Here is a 22,855-nt window from a genome sequence, read left to right as displayed (position 1 = left end):
TGCATCCGATGAAGTGAGCTGTAGCTCACGAAAGCTTATGCTTAAATTAATTGGTTAGTCTCTAAGGTGCCACAAGTACTCCTTTGCTTCATGTAATGGTTATCTTATTCTCTTTCACTGAGGTAAATTCTATTGTTTAATAACTGACGTAGCAAAAACTTTTACAGAAGTATACTTGTTAGTCATCTTCTGTTTGGCTAGCCACTGCACACCTCACAGCTGGAGCACAACTCTGCTCTTCCTAGCAATAACCCCCACAACCTCCCTGTTTGGTGATCATCCTCACCAGGGGAGCATCCCTCACTCCCACTCACTCTCACACTCTTCCCCAGCGTCCAACCCTACAACGTGGAGCCATCAGCAGGTAAACCCTTGGCTGGTCCCCTGCCTTCAGTCGTTTCTGGCCCTTGGTTCTGACTCTCCATCATAGAAGTCAGCAGGCAACTCCCTCTGCTGTTCTCTGGCCTTCAGCCCTCCTATCTGGCTCTATGGCATAAGGCTGGAGAAATTCAGAAGTACCAGTATATGGTAAAATTCAGCTACCTTCTGAACTTCAGACAAAAGACAAGTTACTACTTTTAAATTAATTACTTTTCAAAAATCACGGGATTGCTTCAGGAGGAGATATTATTTACATTTAATATAAAAGGCATTTTAGTAAATTGGCTAATATGATTGTTATTAAAACCAATCTTTAATTCTCTAATTTTATTCAGGGCCCTCCAGGCCCAGTTGGTCCTTCAGGCAAGGATGGAAGTCCTGGACCACATGGGCCACTGGGACCTCCCGGTGTAAGAGGAAGTCTAGGAGAAGCAGGTCCTGAAGTAAGTTCATGGAACTTTGGGGAGATAAGCTGCCCTCTGGTATTCTCATGTTAAAACTCATAGGAGCACTCTATAAAATTGATCTTAGATTTATGAGTAATGCCTAATGACAGATTAGTGTTTCTTAACTGCTTATAACTCCACAAATAATCTATATGATAGGGTTTTAGCCATGACATTTGTGAACTGAAATATAATATGTTATGTGTTTCCATCAAAAGCTACTCTGGAAGTTAGAGAAAGAGAAGATGTGCTAGTTAAGTTAGTTAGGTCTCTAGAATACACTTTCCAGTGAGCTATCCTGTCTAGTTCCAAATGACTCCAGAAATTGGACTTTCACCACTTCCCCGGGGAGCCTATTCTACACCCTCATAAATCTTAGAGAATTTCTTCTGATATTGATTCTAATAGTTCTTCTTTGAGTGCTTGCTCATGTTGATTCCATTCTAGGTGTGTGAGCGCCCACTTGTGCGGCCATTGGAGATTTTTGTCTTAGTGGTATCCGTAGGACCAGCTGTGGCGCCCCCTTGAGAGACGCGGTTATGTGTCAGTATATCAGGAGCCACCGGCCCTACACCCTCTCCGTTCCTTCTTACCACACATGGTGGTTAGTCAGAGCACTTTTCCTTGCATAGCAAGGGCTAGCGTTTTCGTCTCTTCTGACTTCAAGTCTTAGGGCCTTGTAAATAGTTGTTTATAGTAGTTAGTGTTAAGTAGTTGTTAAGCGTAGTTAGGAGTTAGAAGTTCTTTGGGGTGTGAGCCCTGTGCGGACTGTAACAGGCCTGTGCCTGTAACTGACTCCCGTAGCAGCTGCCTCAAGTGCTTGGGGGAATCATATGTGAAGGACAAGTGTCATAGTTGTAAAAAATTTCAACCCAGGACTCAGAAAGAGCAGGATATTCATTTGCGGACTCTCCTCATGGAAGTTGCCCTTTGTCCAGCTTCTGAGTCATCCTGCCAAGACTCGCCTAGTACCTCGGCCTTGGTGCCCAGCGCACCCCCTGCTCCAGTGTCCAGAAAGAAAATGAAGCACGGCTCTCCGGCACCGGGCAAGAAAAACCATGGGGCATCGGGCAAAGGACCCAGTTTGGGCCGCCCTGCCACTCCGGAGCCACGAGGACATGCCTCTCTGGTCAGGGCCCTTAGCCCCTGAAAGGATCCACCACCAACTCCCAGGAGCGGTAGTGGACCCAAATGTCTGATGGCATCAATGCCTTCCAAAGCTCCCCCGGCACTGAGAGAGCAGAGGCCTCTGCCCACGCCGCAGGAAGCACCAAAGGCTCCCTACAAGGACAAGCCAGCCACCGATCCCCCGAGAAAGGCAGTGCTCTCCATCTCCTCGCCGCAGATCTCTGGCGTTGCAGCCCAGATTCTCTGGTGCTTGTCACTGGCACCGTGATTGTGGTCCCCGCCATCTTGATGCGGATCGCCTTGAGGGAGGCGCCAGTCTCCGTTCCACCAGCACCATTCGCCTTCCTGCTGGTCGTCCTCTCAGCACAGATCTCGGTCACCTGCAACGTGGGAGCGCTCCCCATCATGATTTTGTTCCCCCCCAGCCCCGGTCCTCTCAATACGAGCGCCGATCCGGCCACTCCAAACACTGGTCTCTGGTGGCGACGGTCAGCAGGCAGACACAGGCGGTGATGGCCCCACTGTGGTCTCCATGAGGGGATTCCTCTGGCACACAAGGGCAGTTCAGCCCCTTGCCAAGACCCCACTGGCACAATTGGGCACCTGAGGCCGCATCAACATCTACGGCGCCACCTTGGCAGCACAGCCAGTGGCCAGTGCCATGGCCCTATTGGAGTGCGTGGGGCATGCTGGTGATGACGATGCCCCCTTTGCACTGCTCATCTGCCACTGCCTCGGAGCAACAGCTGGCGGCACTGGGATTGCTGTGTGAGACCCGCTCGGTGGTCAGGGTAGAGGAGACAGCGCCCACCCCAAAAACCCCTCCCTCATGGGGGATAATGCTCTGGAGCCTCCCCTGGTGGTACAGTCCTCATCCCTGGATGAGGTAGTCGCGGGACCTTCAAGGGCCAGCCTGCCAGGCAATTTTAAGGAACACCAGGCTCTGCTTTGATGGGTGATCGAGAACTTGGGCCTAGAGGTGGAGGAGATGTCTGAGAAGATGGACACCTTGTTCAATGTCCTCTCAGCCTCTACCTCAGCATGTGTTGCACTTCCAGTGCATGACGGGGTCCTGAAAATTGCCAAGACCCTCTGGCAAACCCTGTTGTCCATCCCTCCCACCTCCAAAAGAGCTGAAAAGAAGTACTTTATCTTGGCCAAAGGGTTTGAGTATGAATTTACCCACCCACCTCCGGGCTCGCTGGTTGTCTCTGCGACCAACAAAAAGAACAAGCGGGGTCACATTAGTTCAACCCCCAAAAGTAAAGAGGCCAAAAGACTGGACCTTTCTGGGAGAAAAATTTATTCAATGGCTAGCCTTCAATTCCGGGTGGCGAACCACCAGGTCATCTTGGGTGGGTACAATTTTAACTTATGGGACTCCCTCTGTAAGTTCAAGGAGTCCCTCCCTCAGGATTTGGCTAGCTGCAACACCGTGAACTCTGAGCCCAGCTCCGATGATACTTTTTGTGAGTCACCTAGAGTGGAATCGATGTGAGCAAGCACTCGAAGCAGAAAAAATGGTTACTTAATTTTCGTAACTGTTGTTCTTTGAGATGTGTTGCTCATGTCCATTCCATTACCTGCCCTCCTACCTCTCTGTTGGAGTTGCTGGCAAGAAGGAACTGAGAGGGTGTAGACATATAGAGATGCCTGAACATGGCACTCAAGGGGGGCTCCACAGCCGACCCTACAGATACTGCTATGGCAAAAGTCTCTGACGACCACGCACGTGGGCGTGCACACACCTAGAATGGAGTGGTCATGAGCAACACATCTCAAAGAACAACACTTATGAAAGGTAGGTAACCGTTTTTTCCTGTTTTGAATTTCAGTCTGCTATGCCTAGTTATAGCCCCTTATTCCATCCTCAACAATTCCTCTTGTTGCTTGGAGTTCAGATACTACAAGTAATTGAGAGAATTACCTTTGTACATCCTTGCTTATTGATCAGGCCCGGCACAGATATTTAAAGGCCAAGTTCTGCTCAGTTATGCAGTTGTAAATGTAGAATAACATAAGTGAACTGAATTATTTCAGGTTTCAGAGTAGCAGCCATGTTAGTCTGTATCCGCAAAAAGAAAAGGAGTACTTGTGGCACCTTAGAGACTAACAAATTTATTTGAGCATAAGCTTTCATGAGCTACAGCTCACTTCAGTGGAAAATACAGTGGGGAGATTTATATACACAGAGAACATGAAACAATGGGTGTTACCATACACACTGTAACGAGAGTGATCGGGTAAGGTGAGATATTAATAGCAGGAGAGTTGCGGGGAGGGAACCTTTTGTAGTGATAACCCAGGTGGACCATTTCCAGCAGTTGATAGGAACGTGTGAGGAACAGTGGGGTGTGGGGGGGAATAAACATGGGGAAATACTTTTACTTTGTGTAATGACACATTCACTCCCGGTCTTTATTCAAGCCTAAGTTAATTGTATCCAGTTTGCAAATTAATTCCAATTCAGCAGTTTCTCATTGGAGTCTGTTTTTGAAGATTTTTTGTTGAAGAATTGCCACTTTTAGGTTTGTAATGCTCTCATAGGATCTAACCAGAATGGTTTTGGCAAAAGAAAATCTTGTCTCACTAATCTCTTAGAATTCTTTGAGTAATAACAAAGTAGTGGATAAAGGAGAACTGCTTGATGTAATGTATGAAGACTTCCCAAAGATTTTGACAAGGTCCTGCACAAGAGGCTACTAAAGAAGCTGAATAATCCTCAAGTGAGAGGCAAATTATTGTTGTGGAATCAAAAACTTTACTTTTAATTAAAAGGAAAGAGTAGGATTAAATGGTAAACTTTTATTATGGCCAAAGGTTAACAGTGCGGGGTACCTCAAGGCTCCATAAAAGGTCCTGTGTTGTTCAATATATTTATCATAGTCTGGAAAGTGGGTGAGTAGAGACGTAAAATTTGGAAATGATACAAAGTTATCTAGGTCAGTTAGGACCAGAACAGTGAGGAACTTCAGAGAGACGTAAAGAAGCTATGTGAATGGACAACATGATGGCAAATGAAATCCAATGTTGATAAATGCAAAGTACTGTTAATTGGAGGGAAACATTTAAACTACTCAGACACCTTATGGTGTTCTAGATTAAATGTATCAATTCAGGAAAGGGACCAGGTTTAGTCTGATAAATGAAAACTTCTGCTCAATATGCAGCCGTGGTTAAAAAGCTAACAAGATATTAAATGCATAAGGAATGGGATGCTGAATAGTAACAAAAAAAATTATAATGCCTTTATATACATCAGTGGGGCAGCCTCATTGGAATTCTGTGTGCGGTACTGGGCACCCCATCAAAAAGGATAGACTTAAGGGGGTTCAGAAAAGAGTGGCAATCAAAGTCTTAAAAAAACTCTTGTATAATGAGAGATTGAAAAAATGGGGATTATTTACTTTGAAGAAGAGATGAGACATGATAAAATATCTTTAACGGTACAGGTAGATTGGGAACTGCTGTCTCATACCCAAGAATTCTTGGCAGTTCCCATATCTGAATCAGTTTTTCATTTTTGTTGCTGTTATATGAATTCCCTCCAAATTATCAATATATTTCAACTGCTACTGAGGTGTCATGAAATGAATGCAGAATTCAGAATTTTGAGTAAAGTATTTATTATACCTTGAATCTAAAACAGATCAGATATGTAGTTGAGACAGTGAGGTAGGATGTCTCAGACTATTATTTCTAGTTTTACTTTCTCTCAGTGCTTACCTCAGTTACAAATTCACAATAACATATTAAGAAATACATTTCTTACCATAATTCCTAGACACAGAATGTATTAGATTGATGGGCATGCTTCTGGTTGGACAATTGGAACATTAGTTTTGAACTCTGGTTAATTACTATTAAAGGGAGTTTCACAGCTAAATCTCAGTGTGCCTGTGGTGGTACCAGAACGTCAGATTTAGAATTAGAAGCCACAAAATTCAGATCCTAAAGCTCAAGGCTCTTCAGATCAAGGTGTTGGTTTGATCCATTGTGGAGTGCATTATTCGTTGTTTAACACCAACAAAGGCCCATATTTAGTACAGTATCCCTATGTACTTGCTAAAAAGCTTTCCGAATTTCAGGCCAAAATGCTCAGAGCTGTACAAGACAAAGTTAGAGACAGTCTATGCCCTTAGATGTGTGGGCCTATCCTCTTATCTCTATCCTTAGAGGCAGGAGTCAGCCGTGAAGTGTTGCTCTGGAACTTTCCCTAAGTTTGAGGGTGATTGGAGCTGAGATTTTGGCTAGGCTTGTCTTTTTAATAACTATACTGTCCCAAACCCCACTCTGTCTAATGAAAACATCTTGTGTATCTCTATTACTACTTTTACTTTTAGGGTCCTCCAGGTGATCCTGGTCCCCCAGGTCCCCCAGGCCCCCCAGGTCACCTCACAGCTGCCATCGGTGACATTATGGGCCACTTTGATGACAGTATGGCAGATCCACTGCCAGAATTCACTGAAGATGAAGCAGCCCCTGATGACAACAATAAAACTGATCCAGGAGTCCATGCCACACTGAAGTCACTGAGTAGCCAGATTGAAACCATGCGCAGCCCCGATGGCTCCAAGAAACACCCAGCACGCACTTGTGATGATCTAAAGCTCTGTCATCCATCCAAGAAAAGCGGTGTGTATAAAATGCAACATTTAATAATGTAGTATCTGCATATGCTGCATTGTCCTGGTGTACTGCCATTCTGGTCTTAGGATCTCTGGGAAAACATGCATGATATACGTTGTTGTGGTAATAGCTGTCGTTCATGCCAGGTCTTTTGAATTAAGGAGCTCAAAAACCTCTTGCAAAAATGTTGTTTATTCTTCAGTATTTTATTGCGTAAGGCACTTGGGTATTTCACTGGAGTGCCACCCCTGTAAGTGTGATCACACTGGAGCGCCACTCCTGTATGTATGATCACAGTGATAAGCTGGTACAGTGCCCGTTTGAGGCAATAATAATTCAGCATTGAAGGCTAAATGCTGCCTTTGGATGCATAATCCATTCAGTTGCTAAAATAACATGGGTTACCCATCCTGATTTTATATACCTCATTGTTCTTTGAGTAGTGTGTTAGAATTACTCTAAGTTACACTGGCATCCAGCACCCCATAAGAATTGTCTGGCAGCTAAGGATTAGCTAGGGAGAGAGCAACCCCAGCCTTTCCCCTTTTCCTGCAGCTATGCCCCCTGTGCCAGGCTTGGCTGCTTTGTTCCATCAGAGTAGTGCCCAGGGGCTTTATAATGGGCTTAAGCAGTGCTTAATTTCTGCCAGGGCAGAGCCCCGGCCCCTCTAGGCTTGGCATTTTATAGCCCCGGCACCTCTGGGCTTGCCACGTCAGTTATTAAAGTAAAAAAAATTGCTCAAGCCCCCTGGCACCTCTTTCATTACAAATTAAGAACTGGGCATAAGCAAAATTCAGGATCTAACTACCCCCAATTTTAAAGTGCTTAAAATACGGAACCAACTATTGTGCTTGAACTTATCTCTGGAGTGTACATTAAAACAAGTAGAGGGTTGTTACATCATACCCAATATAGTTACACAAGTTGTTTATTGATCAGCTAAACTGGTTAGCCATTGAGGCCTCAAAATAAAAGACATTAGGTAAATGTGGAACTTGTGTTTTGTAATATCTAGAGAGATTCCTAATTATAACTCCCTAATTCATTCAGGAATCTTACTAATATAGCAGAGATTACATTTTTTGTGTTTTGCAGGAGAATATTGGGTTGACCCTAACCAAGGTTGTGTTGAAGATGCTGTAAAAGTCTACTGCAATATGGAAACTGGAGAGACTTGTATTTCTGCAAACCCATCTAGCATTCCGCGCAAAACGTGGTGGACTAGTAGATCACCGGACCTCAAGCCTGTATGGTATGGCCTTGATATGAACAGGGGATCACAGGTAACTAAATATATTTCAATGGGATAAAAAAGGGGTGATAAAATTTTTAAACATTGATTTTTTTAAACTTAAATAAGATATTTTTATTTAAATTAAATACAGATTTGTTTTTAAAAATAAAGCCGTTTAAAATTAAATTTGAAATTGACAGCCTGTGTTAAAGCCCAAACTTATTATAATCTATTAAAATAATAGTAAGTAGTAAGTTTGCTGCCAAGTTTTAAAGGAAATCAAACCAATGGATTGTTGGAAGTCGCTGAATAAGCATCTGGAACCATAGTTTGTTGAAGTACTAAACCACCTTTTGACAACAGAAGCATCTCTGTAGATGCAGAGAGAATATTTTCTTTATTTAAGTGTATTCAACTATATCAGTTCAATGAAAAATTCATTCAAAGTTAAGAAAATGATTGGGAGTGGAAAAAGCAGGAAAACTTGTTTTCCTCTTCCAATATATGAATTAAAAACTAGGTGTGAAAATATGAGGTCCACTAGTTTCAAATCTTGTTAGGACGTAGTGATCAGAAACAATCAGTTTAATTCACTAATTATAGATACTTCCTTTGGTTAATAAATCAGTTAGTTTTAAATACAAAACATGTTTTGATTAACTTTTTGATAAACTTTTTTCTTATATATGCAGCACATTTAAGACAGTTTTATTTAATAAAATAGAATACAATTCTGTTTTTGTACATTTTAATTGAATTTGAATTTCCATCCAAATAGAGCTTGATACAAATCACAAGTGAAAAACCAATCAACTAGTAAATAAATGCATCATTCACCATTTTCTAACAGAATAAAAATGTAAAAATTAAGAATATGAATAAATGTAAGTTAAGCTACATGCTTAAATAAACGTGTACAGACATAGTGTATGTTCCTGGTTAGCAAAAAGCAGCACCAAATCCAGTGAGAAGGCTATATTTTGTTGCAAATCAATATGTTTTAATGATTACCAGCCAATGAAAATCAACTTGTCTTTAGGAAAATAACTAAAAAATACAAATGGAAAACATGAGAAAAATCAATTATTTAAATCAGTTTCCCACTTGCTGATTTAAATTGCTTTGATTTAATTAAATCCACCCTGTGAGAAGGCTCTTCTCCAGATTCTTTCTTTTTCTTTTTGGATATTTAATACTATTTTGAGCAGATCATGCCAAGATAAGAACTTTATAAATACTGGTAGACAGATTGTCTGACATTCAAGTTGTTACTTACTTGATTCAAATATATTGTTTACTCTTCACAAATATAAAACTTCCTTCTGTATCCCTAACTTAGTTCCCAAAAATCTGGTTTCACGACCAAAATGTTGCAATCTGTATGCCTAATTGTGCAGTCCCTATGCAGACATAACTCCTGGTGATTATGTTTAAGGCTGCAATTTAGTTATGGAGGTCATGGAAGTCATGGCATCCGTGACTTCCAAAGGCCTCAGTGACTTCAGCCAGCGCCTCCTGAAGCTGCAGGGTCCCCTGCCACCTGTGGAGGTAGGGAGCTGGGGGATCTGCCACTCCTGGCTGCCATCGGTGGCTTCCACGGGGGGCAAGGGGGACCCGGTGGCAGGGGGCACCTGCCACGGCGGGCGGCAGGGAGGATCCCCAGAGCTCCGGGCCGCCATGGGAGGCAGGGGGGACCCTTGCAGCTTGGAGCTGCCAAAGGAGGGGGACCGTGTAGCTCCCAGCTGCCTCTCCCAGCTCCCCAGGCTACCCATTCTGTCATGGGTATTTTTAGTAAAAGTCACGGACAGGTCACGAGCTTCTGTGAATTTTTCATTATTTCCTGTGACCTGTTGGTGGCTTTTCCTAAAAATATCCGTGTCAAAAACTTAGCCTGAAAAATACCAGGCTTCCAGAATGAGCTTCAGAACTCTGAGCCCCTGGGCCACTGAAGATCACGATGAAGGATTCCTATGAGGGGCATTAAAGGCAGTAGTTGCTGTGAGTGCCAGCATCTCACAGTAGGTGTTTAGCATTTTACAGATTTGAGAATATTTAATCCATGATCTGATGGAGAGGAGGTGGAATTCACCACCAAGAAAAATTGTAAAAAAATAATTAATATGTTAACAACACAGTCAGGTCTGATAAGTACCCAGTATAGCCTTTGTAATATTCACTTGCAAACTCTAGAGACTGGTAGTTGAAAAGAAATTCTCAGACTTGACTGATTATAGCTAGCATATATTATAAGAAGACGTTGCAGATAGAGAAGATTTTCCTCATTCTCTGTACACTATCTGGTTTGTGGGAAGTATACATTTTCCAGCCAATATTAAATTACATTTTCTACACTGCAGTCACTCAAACTATATGAATAAAATTAAAAATATATAGGAAGGGAAAATGCAGAATATTAGCAAAATGTTTGTCTGATTTCTGATTATTCACAGAGAAGAGTGAAAATAGCTAACAATGTTCTATAAAGGTCATGAGATATAAGCATTCTTTCTAGCTCCAGTCTAAGTAATGTGTTCTGATAAAATCTGTAGTTAGTATAATATATTCAAACTTCTTTGGTTAATATTGATATTACTGAATAAAATGTATGTAAAATAAGATCCTAAAATTACAATAAAATAGTTACATTTTTAAAATGTTTTCTGTGGTTGACATTTATTATATATATTTGGCTGCTGCTCTAGTGAGCTATTACATTTAACGTTAGAGGCATTGACCCAGCTTTGAGTTTCTTCAGGTTGGACCTTTGTGCCAATTCGGAATCCTGTTAACTTTGGTAGGGATCTATTGGGATGTGTATGTGGTTCTCAGTGCAGGACTGGGGCCTTAGCTAAAAAGGTACTATGTGTTATGGCCAAAATTTTCCAAAGTGGCCTCAGTTTCTGGGTGTCCAGCTTGTAGAAAATTATTAAAGAATTCTAATGATTCTTGGACTTTCTGTGTCTGAAAATCATTAATATTACTGGTTTCAGAGTAGCAGCCGTGTTAGTCTGTATCCGCAAAAAGAAAAGGAGGACTTGTGGCACCTTAGAGACTAACGAATTTATTTAAGCATAAGCTTTCGTGAGCTACAGCTGAATGCATCCGATGAAGTGAGCTGTAGCTCACGAAAGCTTATGCTCAAATAAATTTGTTAGTCTCTAAGGTGCCACAAGTACTCCTTTTCTTTTTATTAATATTACTGACATCCACAAACTTTATATGAATTCATGTAACCTAAGATAATCTATCTTGTATCTTTGCAGTTTGTCTATGGAGACAGTGAGTCACCAAATACAGCTGTCACCCAAATGACCTTCCTGCGCCTTCTGTCAAAGGAAGCCTCCCAGAATATCACATACCATTGTAAGAACAGTATAGGGTACATGGATGACCAGTCTAAGAACCTGAAGAAAGCTGTAATTCTTAAGGGGGCTAATGACCTTGAGATCAAAGCAGAAGGAAACAATCGATTTAGATATACTGTCCTTCAGGACAGCTGCTCTGTAAGTTCTAACTTTTCAAAACTGATTTCATCGTGTTTATAGAGAAAAATGACTTTTTGGGGGCCTTTAATATTTTCAGATCTTTCTCAAGTTGGAAAAAGTCCACAGAATTGAACATTTCTAATGTAATAATACTACAGAAATTCTTCCTGGGTGTCAGAATAATAGGATTTACAGGTGGAAAAGACATTTTGGTCCAGATTTTCAGAGCTGGACACACAAAATTGAACTCTGAACAATTTAGAGGAATTATTAATTACTAGTTACTATTATTTATTATTATACAAGGTCTCTGTCTCTCCTTCCCTCCTTTCACTCTCCATCCCCGTTTGCTACTGTGTGTGATCAGTCAAAGAATCCAGATAAGTCCAAAATCAAATGTTTCTGTGCCAAGTAAGTAGGACCTTACATACTGTGTACAGTTGCTAATGCTTTGGTACCTCTACTTAGAACTGGAAAGAAGGGATCTTCTATAGAGAAAGTCCACAGTGTAAACAAGAAACAGCTTAGATCAGTGGTTCTCAACTCTCGTCCACCGCTTGTTCAGGGAAAGCCCCTGGCGTGCCGGGCCGGTTTGTTTACTGGCCGCATCCGCAGGTTCGGCCGATCGCAGCTCCAATTGGCCGCGGTTCGCCGCTCCAGGCCAATGGGGGCTGTGGGAAGGGCGGCCAGCACATCCCTCGGCCTGCGCCACTTTCTGCAGCCCCCATTGGCCTAGAGCAGCGAACCGCGGCCAGTGAGAGCCACGATCGGCCGAACCTGCGGACGCGCAGGTCAACAAACTGTCCCAGCCCACCAGGGGCTTTCCCTGAACAAGCGGTGGACCAGCGTTGAGAACCACTGGCTTAGATCATAGAAATGTAGGGCTGGAAGGTTCTGAGATTGTTTCATCTAGTTCCTTAATACTCTAACAGGAATTTAATCAGGCCCTGCCAATTTATCTGAATATTCTTTAACCTGTTCTTTCTCTATTTTGGTATGCATTCATTTCCCCTTGTTGTTAATAGTAATTGTGTTGAGTATCTGGTCTTTTTAATGAAGACTGAAGCAAAATAGGCAATAAACACCTCAGTCTTTAGATGTAATTAATTATTAGCTCTCCTTTCCCACTAAAAGAAAAGGAGTACTTGTGGCACCTTAGAGACTAACCAATTTATTTGAGCATAAGCTTTCGTGAGCTACAGCTCACTTCATCGTATGCATACTGTGGAAAGTGTAGATCTTTTTATATACACACAAAGCATGAAAAAATACCTCCTCCCTCCCCACTCTCTGCTGGTAATAGCTTATCTAAGTGATCACTCTCCTTACAATGTGTACGATAATCAAGGTGGGCCATTTCCAGCACAAATCCAGGGTTTAAAAAGAACGTCTGGGGGCGGGGGGGTGTTAGTGCTCATGAAAGCTCATGCTCAAATAAATTGGTTAGTCGCTAAGGTGCCACAAGTACTCCTTTTCTTTTTGCGAATACAGACTAACACGGCTGTTACTCTGAAACCTTTCCCACTAAATATCAGACCTACACTTTCCTTTGTCTTTCTCTTGCTCCTAATGTATTTAAAGACCCTCATCTTATAACCTTTTATGTCCCTTGATAGGTGTAAGTCATTATGTGCCTCAGCCTTTTAGATTTTGTCCATAGGTACTTGTGCTTTTTGTGTGTGTGTACTCCTTAGCAATTTGTCCATGTTTTCATTTTTCGTAGGATTTCTTTTTGATTTTCAGATGGAGCTGTATTAGCCTCTTACTAGTCTTTCCAACTTTCCTTCTCATTAGGTTAGTTTACAGTTGTGCCTCTAATCTTGTCTCCTTGAGAAACTACCAGCTCTCCTGAACGCCTTTTTTCCCTTAGATTTTCTTCCTATGGGACCTTACCTACCAGTTTTCTGTGTTTGTTAAAGTTTGCATTTTTGAACTCCATTGTCCTCATTCTGCTGCTGTCATTCCTCGTTTCCTTGGAATCATATTTGTGCTGCTCTAAGTTCCCCCCTGCACCATACCATTTTCAGCCTACATGCCCAAATCCTGGAATTCTGTATAATTTTTTGTAATGTAAAATGAGTTTTTATTTTGGAATGAATGAGAATACTCCCCCACCATCTCCAGCTTCACTTTCTGCTTGTTTCTGCACAGATGTTTACCCCAGTGTTTGTTATATGTAGCAGTACATTATTAATACATCAAAAAGAAATTTCTTTTACTTTCAAAATGAATCTAATTTTATGGCAGCAATGTTGCTATTTAAGATTCAAGACTGAAGCTGATGAGTCAGATGGGCAAGCATTTTTTTTAAAATGAAAAAGCTTCAGTAAGCAATTGCAGTACAAGAGGACATGCATTGTGCAGTAGATGTACAGTAGGGTCCATCTGGAATGTCTCTGATAGTGTTGTTGGCTTCTGCTGGCCCTCAGGATGCTTTTCAAATGAGCTTGAACCATGGCATAACATTTCTCTCACTTGTTTTTCAGAAACGTAACGGGAACGTTGGCAAGACTGTCTTTGAATACAGAACACAGAAAGTGGCACGCTTACCTATCATAGATATTGCCCCAGTGGACATTGGTAATACAGACCAGGAATTTGGCATTGAGATTGGGCCCGTGTGTTTTGTGTAAAAGAAAGAGGAAAATATTAACACACCACCAACAACAACAACTAAACACAAGAACTTAGACTGATGGAAGTTAATCCTGAGACTCTTGAAGTAATGGCTGATATTGCATCAGCATTGTACATACAGTTCTTTTTAAATGCCTGGCCTCCTTCAGAATATTTATTTTACTTACAAACCTTCAGTTTTAAATGATCTAAACCAACTTTTCAGTGCAGCAGTACCATTTAAAAAGGACCAATGATTACCCTTTTAAAAAATCTGGATGATAATTGTAGGGCTTTTTTGCTCACCTTCTTTGAGTGTAATTCAAAATTTGTAGGTATTCCATACAGATAGTTTAAAAGTGGAGCTTTGTAAAATTCAAAGGAATACTTCTTTTGCTTGGATGCAGATTGAATAGCAGAAAAGTAGAGCACTTTTGTGAACTCTGGTTTAAAATATTTGCAACCAAATATGCTTTTCCCACAGCATGTTTAAATGAAACCAATGTTTTTCTTTCCCCGGCCAGTCACAAAAAGCCCAATGTCATTAATTGAATAACGCTTTTTAAGTGAGGTCATCTTACTTGGCATTGTCCTTAGTGAAATGCTTAACAATTCTATGTAAATGTATTAGTCTACACAGAAGTGGATGGCCTTATGTTTTATGAGGCCTAGAAGAAATCCCTTCAGCATCATAAACTTTTATGAAATAAGAAAATTCAGGGGTAAATCTTTGAGTAGGTCTACATTTGAATTTTAAGGGTCTGTCCTTCTCCCTCCTGACAAGGTACATACATAAGTCCATACTATTAATGAGGCTTTCACTTGGAGGAGTATGTACCCTTAAATATGTCTGAAACCTGATACCCAATTGATTTCTTTTAGTACTTGCATAATCTAATAAACCATTACATATAAAATTTTATAGACCATGTCATAAGTTTGTTTTCAGCTTATGTGTGTCATCAGTCATTCACGTGTACCAGACCAAGGGTTCAGAAACTCACTGTTGCAGAAATGACTTTTTAGTCGACAATCAGTCATGCATCACCAGTCATTTTGACCTATCAGTCCTGAATTGTCAGGGCAAAAAATGATCCACCATTTCTTAGCATGAGCTACCTCATCTCTAAAAGCTGGGATGCATTTAATATTCTTGTTTTTATTTTAGATACTAAAAGGTGCTATATGCTTCTGTTATTATTCCAAGTATGGAGATAGGCAGGGCAAAAATAATAAGTTTTTTAAGTGATGGTGCTAAAATGACTTCTGTAAAAGCCTGACAAAATAAAGATACTTCCACCAACATAGTTTTGAAGAGTAAAGCTGTTAGATTTCCAGTATTTGAAAGAACAGTGTTACAGTGCATTTTACCTGTTGGTCATACACTATATGGAATGTTTTGTAATACCAACATGTTTTATTACCTAAAGCATGTGGGTACAAACATTATTAGAGGGGTTTTTTCTGTTTCTTTATTGCATTTGTGCTCGCCAATGTTTTGTGAGTCTCTTTAAATAAAAAAAATAAACAGCTGAGGCGATCCCAAAAGAAAAGCCATGCACATAGCTTTATTCATGTATCTTTGCAAAGCATTTAATTAAATACATGCTTCTTGTTATGTCAGTGGTTTCCTTTTTGTAGAACTCCTTCCAACATATCCCATTCAGTTCATTGCTGGGGGGAAACAGAATTTTATAATTTTTGTTGCTGTTTTAAATGATTTAGATGTTTGTAAAATGTGCACCTAAAATATTTTATATATTGGATTATAGTGGAAATTTTCAGTGATATCCTTTTTTGTTGCAAATCTCACAAGGTGGAAGTTAAATTACATCAAATTATCATCACCTAGCCTACTAAAGCTGCCCAGCTAATACTCTTTGGAACTCCAGGATGTCAGAATTTTTATTCATGATTGAATAAAATATGAAGATCAAAGCAGTATGTCAGTTTAAATAATCTCTGATGTTATAAAATGTAATTTATAGACCATTTCCAAAGTTATATTTGCAATGATCAAAATAATCAAAAATTAATGTTCAAATAATCAGTCATTCCTAAATTGTGATAGTTCTAGCTCTGTAAATGTTAAGTTTGTATGTGCACACTTGTATACAATAGATATACACAGGAAACCACAGGAGTGTTCAGAGGTTCACATGGGCATAGTCTATTCTTCCTGCATGACAAAGGCTCAGTTCTGCGATTTTCACTAGGGCAAAACTCCTATTAAAATCTGGTTAAAGTCTACAGCATAGGCACCTTCAGAGCTGATGGGCAATCTAATCATGGCTGAATGACTGTGGTGCACAGTGGTTAGTACATAATGCTTTATCACAAATTTAGATATTGCTAACTGGTAGTAGTTTATCGTATGGGGTTTATTCAGAGGCATAAAATAAGGAGAAAGTAAACTAAGGATGAATCTTTTACTCTGTTTCAAGATTTAAAATACTTTTAATCTCTGACTTTCATCTGCTGGGATAATATAATCCAGAAATAGTATACTTGTGTTTTAGAGTAGATGGCTTTTAGGTATAAAGGATGTATTATGAGTCCCAGCGTCATAGCAAAAAGTAGTTAGCCATTCCACCTTGAATGGTCCCTTACAATATGTGCTAACTACTAATGCTAGACAATCTGTTCTACCTTGCATTTTCTTGTGACACTGGAAGTACCTTTCCCAGACCTGAAGAAGAGCTCTGTGTGGGTCAAAAGCTTGTCCAAACTTTATTAGAAATTGGTCCAATAAAAGATATTACCTCACCCACCTTGTCTCTGTTTTCCAAATGCCCACCTACTACCACCTATTGATCCCAATGGGAGTGAAGCCTGGTTTCCCTTAGCGAGAGGTGATGGTAAAATGTTATATGGCAATGCACACTTTAGATACCTCCATCCTGTAGTGATGGTGTGAGGAACAGAAAAATGAAAACTCTAATGTGTCTTCAGAAATCAGTTAAATCTAATCTGGAACTTCAAATACTATTATGCACAGATCTTAAGTGTATGCCTATTGCCTAGTATCACTACAGGAGGGAGTAATGGTCGTTTGGGTGCCTTCACTTGCATTTCCATACATTCGCATGTTCAGATTTTTTTTAAATTTAAGCTAACCTGAATTTCCTGGGTTTCTAATGCTTGTTCTTGGGTTAATTACAACATTCCTGAAATGCTTTTACCCTTATGTTACTGACATGCACTCTCCACCTTAACATCAGTTCAGTGTAGTTTTGGATCTGGAAAGATATATACACAATTAAACATATATAAATATAAGGCTGATAATATGTATAGGCCCAATCTGTGTCTCCCGCCTCTCCCCAGGCATGGGGCTCTGTACAAGTACAAGGGTCTGGATCCAACTGCAGACTCAGAGTCCATCCAACCCTTGCACTCTGCCAGGGTATGGAGCTTGAGAGGACAAGCTATGCCTTGCGACCAGAAACCACTGACCTCGCTTTCTGCCAGGACATGGGGCTCTGAGAGGGTGAGCTGTGCTTTACAGCCACAAGTTTCCAATCCTTGCAGTCCGCCAAGGCATGGGCTGAGAGTCAGACAGGCATGCAGGGTCTCAAACCCTGCCTGAGGCCATGACTCCGCTGTGGGATGCTCAACCAAGAGCATAGACATTCCCACAGCCAGGGAAGGTTCTCCTGGCTGTGGGAATGTCTATGCTCTTGGTTGAGCATCCCACAGCCAGGAGAACCCTCCCAGCCTACTAAAGGGTAAATCTTGCCAAAATACCAAATCCCTCAAAAGGTAAAAGCAAGTGCCCCTTGTAAGGCAGCTATTTGGATTTGTAATGAGCAAACCACATGGAAAAAAAAAATCACAGTTTTAACCCTTTCTCCTTTGCTTTCCAACCTGACACTGAGTTTGCTGGAACGCTTCTCTCCTGCACAGACAGGGCCTGTATGAATTCTGGCTCAGTGCCCTTCCCCCTCAGGGCAGCTTGTTAAGGGGTGGTTGCAGCCTGGCCTCCAGGTGCCGCCTGTGGGGAGCAGTGCCTGGCAGCCTTTGCTGAGGAAAGCACACAGGGATCTAGCAGCAGCAGAGTGGGAAGGGCGGCTGTGTTTGGTTTTCAGCCTGCCCAGGCCCTGCCAGGAAAAGGGACTCGGTGACTGAAAGGTAGGTGTGGTGGGAGGCTGTACATTAAAGCAAAGGGCGCTCAGGATAGTTTGTGCCCAGAACACAGGCACAAGAAGACGCCGCACCCCACAAGCGGAGGCACCGTGGGATTGCCCGGAGGTAAGTGAGGACTAATGCATGGAGTAAAGCCCTGCATGGCACTGGCTCAATCCTGAAGTATTGACATGAGTGCCAGACAGACGGACGGACGGAAGGAGGCGGAAGATGCGCTTTCAGACTCCTGGGGAACTGGCTACTCCCCCACACTACACCCCATGAGCATCCCTAGCCCAGTCCCGTCCTCCCCACGTGGCTTCCCTTTGCTTCCCCGTCATTTTCTGTAGGAGGACATGAATTCTGCGCATGTGTAGGGGCACAGAATGCTCCCAGGAGCAAAATGCATAAATACAGCGGGTTTCATTTCAGACTTCATTTGAACTATTATTCTTTCTTTGCCTTTGGAATTGGCTGTAGTTGTACTACTTTGTATCTCTACCTTTTTGGCATTGTAGAGAGTGGCGCTGGCATATATTAAACACGAGGCTCTCTCAAATTATGAATAATTAGCCAAGTTATGAACCTTAGATGTCTTTGTTCCCTATGGATCAACTGTTCTATCAAACCAGGACTGAGACTGGCCTGTCCACACTTGTCGCACCACAGTCCAGTAAATGACAAACCCTCACTAGCCTTTAATAGATCTTCTGGGGAGGGAAAATGTGGCGTTGATAATTTCCTGTGCAATAATGACGTTATATAAATTATTTCAAAATTATTAAAAATGACAAATTGCCTGGTGAAAACCTTGACCATTTTAGTTGGGTCCTTCTTTGTGTGTGTGTGTGTGGGGGGGGCTCCCTGTTGTGAGAGGAGAAGTTCCAAGGACTCTTTACAATTGAATGGCAGATGGAGGGTGTTGCCGGCACCCAGTGTCGAGAGGCTGAACAACAGCTTGAGTTGGTTCGCTACCCGGTGTGCTACACCCAATAATCACAACGGGGTGGGGAAGCAAAAAAGTTTATTTGACGCTTCAAAAAGGTACAGGGAGATTTGAATCTCAAATCCTGTACAGAGAGCAGGAAGTTACACAGGCTTTTATACATCCTTTTCCCCAGCATACTTATCCAGTAGCAAGCTGCCCTAAGTATCCATATAGCCAGCCAATCCAGTTCCCAGCTAGTTCCCTGGTTCTCTGTATCATTTGTTAAACTATACATAAAGCTGCTTTATTCAGCATTGTTCTTCCATATCTGCCCTGTTTGGCCTTGCTTAGTTTCAGGCAGTCTGCCTCTGCAGTATAGTGTTGCAGATTCTCAGCATAACTGCTGTGTGTGCCTCCAGGTGGGGGGGGGGGCAAGGACACTTGGGCCTAGTACGCAGAGCTGCTACGAGTGCCTCCAGGCCGGGGGCGGGGGGGGCGGTAAGGACACCTGGGCCTAGTGCGAGGGGGCTTCATCGACACTCGTGGGCTTCCATCCCCTCGAGTTACCTAGTGGCCATGCCCCAGTGTCCCCAACAAAGGGATAGCAGCACGTGTCATTGAGCTTCATGTTACTTGGCAAAAACCCAGCTATGAGAACTGGTCTGTAAAGAGCTAGTAGTTGAGACCTGAATGAGTAATGAGACAACCTGCTCTCACCATTGACTAGGTCACAGTTGAGGAATGTTAATGACACCTGATTTGCACTGCCATTGAGGGGTAGAAGATTGCATACTCTACTTCTCTTTATCACATTCCTTTCATAAGCACTGAAATGTACTTAAACATGTAAGAAAAGAAAGGCCAAGATAATCTGAGGATAAAAGGCCCTTTCTTGCCTTATTGCAGTTGTGCTTACTAGAGAAGAGTAAAATATTCTACATAAAAATGGCCATACTGGCTCAGCCAATGATCCATCTAGCCCAGTCTCCTGTCTTTCAACAGTGGCCAATGCCAGGAGCTTCAGAGGGAATGAACAGATCAGGTAATCATCAAGTGATCCATCCCTGTTGCCCGTTCCCAGCTTCTGGCAAACAGACACTAGGGACACTATCCCTACCCAGCTTGGCTAATAGCCTTTGATGGACCTATCCTCCATGAATTTATCTAGTTTGAACGCTATTATTGTCTCGACCTTCACAACATACTTTGGCAAGGAGTTCCACAGGTTGACTGTACATTGTGTAAAGAAATATGTCCTTTTGTTTGTTTTGAACTTGCTGCCTATTAATTTCATTTGGTGACCCCTAGTTCATGTATTATGAGGAGTAAATAACACTTCCTTATTTACTTTCTCTACACCAGTGATGATTTTAGAGACCTCTATCACAGTGGTTCTCAAAGCCAGTCCGCCGCTTGTTCAGGGAAAGCCCCTGGCGGGCCGGGCTGGTTTGTTTACCTGCTGCGTCTGCAGGCTCAGCTGATCGTGGCTCCCACTGGCCGTGGTTCGCCGCTCCAGGCCAATGGGGGCTGCGGGAAGGGCGGCCAGCACATGGAATAGCTTCCATATGAGGAGAGATTAATAAGACTGGGACTTTTCAGCTTGGAAAAGAGATGACTAAATGTGGGGGATATGATAGAGCAGTGGTTCTCAAAGCCGGTCCGCTGCTTGTTCAGGGAACGCCCCTGGCGCGCCGGACTGATTTGTTTACCTGCTGCGTCCACAGGTTTGGTCAATCGCGGCTCTCACTGGCCGAATCTGCGGAAGGGCGGCCAGCACATCCCTAGGCCCACGTCGCTTTCCCTGAACAAGCGATGGACCGGTTTTGAGAACCACTGCTCCCCCATTGAGTCATCTCTTTTCCAAGCTGAAAAGTCCCAGTCTTATTAATCTCTCCTCATATGGAAGCTGTTCCATACCCCTGATCATTTTGTTGCCCTTTTCTGAACCTTTTCCAATTCCGATATATCTTTTTTGAAATTGGGCAACCGGACCTGCACACAGTAATCAAGATGTGGGCCTACCGTAGATTTATATAGAGACAAGATGATATTTTCTGTCTTACTATCTATTCCTTTCCTAATGATTCCCAACATCCTGTTAGCTTTTTTGACTGCCACTGCACATCTCCATCATCCAGTGGCCCTACTGGTTGTTTAGCAGGTTTCCTGCTTCTGATGTACTTAAAATTTTTCTTGCTGTTACTTTCTGAGTCTTTGGCTAGCTGTTCTTCAGATTCTTTTTTGGCCTTCCTAACTGTATTTTTACACTTCACTTGCCAGAGTTCATGCGCCTTTCTATTTGCCTCAATAGGATTTAACGTCCACTTTTGAAGGATGCCTTTTTGCCTCTCACTGTGTCTTTTACTTTGTTGTTTAGTTACGGTGGCACTTTTTTGGTTCTCTTACTATGTTTTTTAATTTGGGGTCTACATTTAAATTAGCCTCTATTATGGTGTCTAAAAGAATTTAAACTCTGTCTTTTGATTCCATCTTCCCTTTTCAAGTTCAAAGGGCTTGATCATTTAGTCCTTCCTTACTCAGGCAAAATATTGACTCTAAGGGCTAGATTCACAAAGGGACTTAATCTGGTGTTGCAATACTCAACATTGCTGCGCTTAACTTTTAGTGGACTTCCAAACCCTTTGTTCGGTGCCTGGGCTCCCTATACGGTGCCTCGGGAGAGTTGGGTACCTAAGAATGGGATTCACAAAAGCTGGCGGCAGCAGACGGTGTTGGTGGCGATGGCGGCCTCACCACCACCACCTCCTGTTTTTGTGTGGGTTTAGGGGTGCTCAGAGCATGCCTGCTGGATCAGGCCCTGAAGACAAGAGAGGCAGAGAATGCCTAGTTTGTGATTCCCGCAGGGGCTTAGGTGTGACTTAGGTGCCAAGATTCTGGGTGATGTCAGAACTTAGGTGGCTGCGCACAAGCCCAGCCACTGAAATTTAGGTGCCTCGGGCCTTGAACGGTGGAAATGTAGGGTATGTCAGCATTAGACCTGGAGGTGTAAATTCCAGCTCGAGGAGACATACCCATGCTAGCTTTGATAGGGCGAGTGTGCTAAGAATAGGGTGCAGCCATAGCAGCACGAGTGGAGTTAGCTGCCTCAAATGTGGGCCTAGGGTCTTGGACAGGTACGTCCTTGAGGTGGCTAGCACCTCTAGCTGCTCCTACTCAATCAGAGCTTGTGGGGGGTGTGGCTCTTCTAGCTGCAATTTACCTCTCCAGCTTGAAGTGTAGACACACCCGATGCCAACAGCATTGGCTGATCGCTCAGTGGGGGGTTTTATGACTGCCAGTGGTGCCTAAGTCCCGTTGTGAATCTAGTCCTAAAATATCTACTTCTTAACAGAAAGTACAAGATGAATTCGGTAGATAAGCTGTTTAAATGTTGCCCTTTATCTAATCTTCCCCTTAACGTATACACTTGTTTTTGCATTATGATTCCTTAACACGCTCGTCAATGGCTGGCTACTTTACCTTAAGTGCTCATGATACGAGTTTCAATTTCCCACAAAATTCTTTATGGTCCTATTTGTATATTACTAAAAGTGTCAGCTCCAATTGTGTAAATACCTTAGTAGTTTATATTTAATGTTTTGACACTATCAACACAAAATGCTTTGGTTCAGGAGAGAAATTATTTTGGAATTTTCAGTCCATGTTCACACAAACCAGATTTTCAGTTCACACCAACACGTATTTGTTGCCAATTATTCGTTCAGCCTCAATGCTGCCTGAAATCTAGTGGTTCTGTAAGTCTTCTTTTTTTCTTTTTTTGGTGTCATGTATCCTTCCAAGTGCTTCCAGTGGGCTGGGCCTAGCAGCTAGTATCAAGGGACATATATGGAGCCTGTTTCCTACATGCCTCCTCCCTCCTCCC

General features: G+C 42.3%; 1 protein-coding gene across 1 annotated transcript in view; it reads left to right on the top strand.

The window, feature by feature from the left end:
• Positions 1 to 16,680, top strand: part of COL5A2 (collagen type V alpha 2 chain) — a 173,644-nt gene extending 156,964 nt beyond the window's left edge. The window contains exons 50-54 of the mRNA XM_073306133.1: positions 717 to 824; positions 6,299 to 6,590; positions 7,680 to 7,867; positions 11,082 to 11,321; positions 13,790 to 16,680. Coding sequence (XP_073162234.1) covers positions 717 to 824; positions 6,299 to 6,590; positions 7,680 to 7,867; positions 11,082 to 11,321; positions 13,790 to 13,936 — 975 coding nt within the window. The 3' untranslated portion in view covers positions 13,937 to 16,680. The remainder of the gene's footprint in view (positions 1 to 716; positions 825 to 6,298; positions 6,591 to 7,679; positions 7,868 to 11,081; positions 11,322 to 13,789) is intronic.
• The last annotated feature ends 6,175 nt before the right edge of the window (positions 16,681 to 22,855 follow it).

Source organism: Lepidochelys kempii, chromosome 11, assembly GCF_965140265.1.
Source record: "Lepidochelys kempii isolate rLepKem1 chromosome 11, rLepKem1.hap2, whole genome shotgun sequence".
In the NCBI taxonomy this organism is placed as follows: Eukaryota; Metazoa; Chordata; order Testudines; family Cheloniidae; genus Lepidochelys; species Lepidochelys kempii.
The sequence above is the reverse complement of the archived record's forward strand: the minus strand, read 5'-3'. Positions and strand labels throughout refer to the sequence as shown.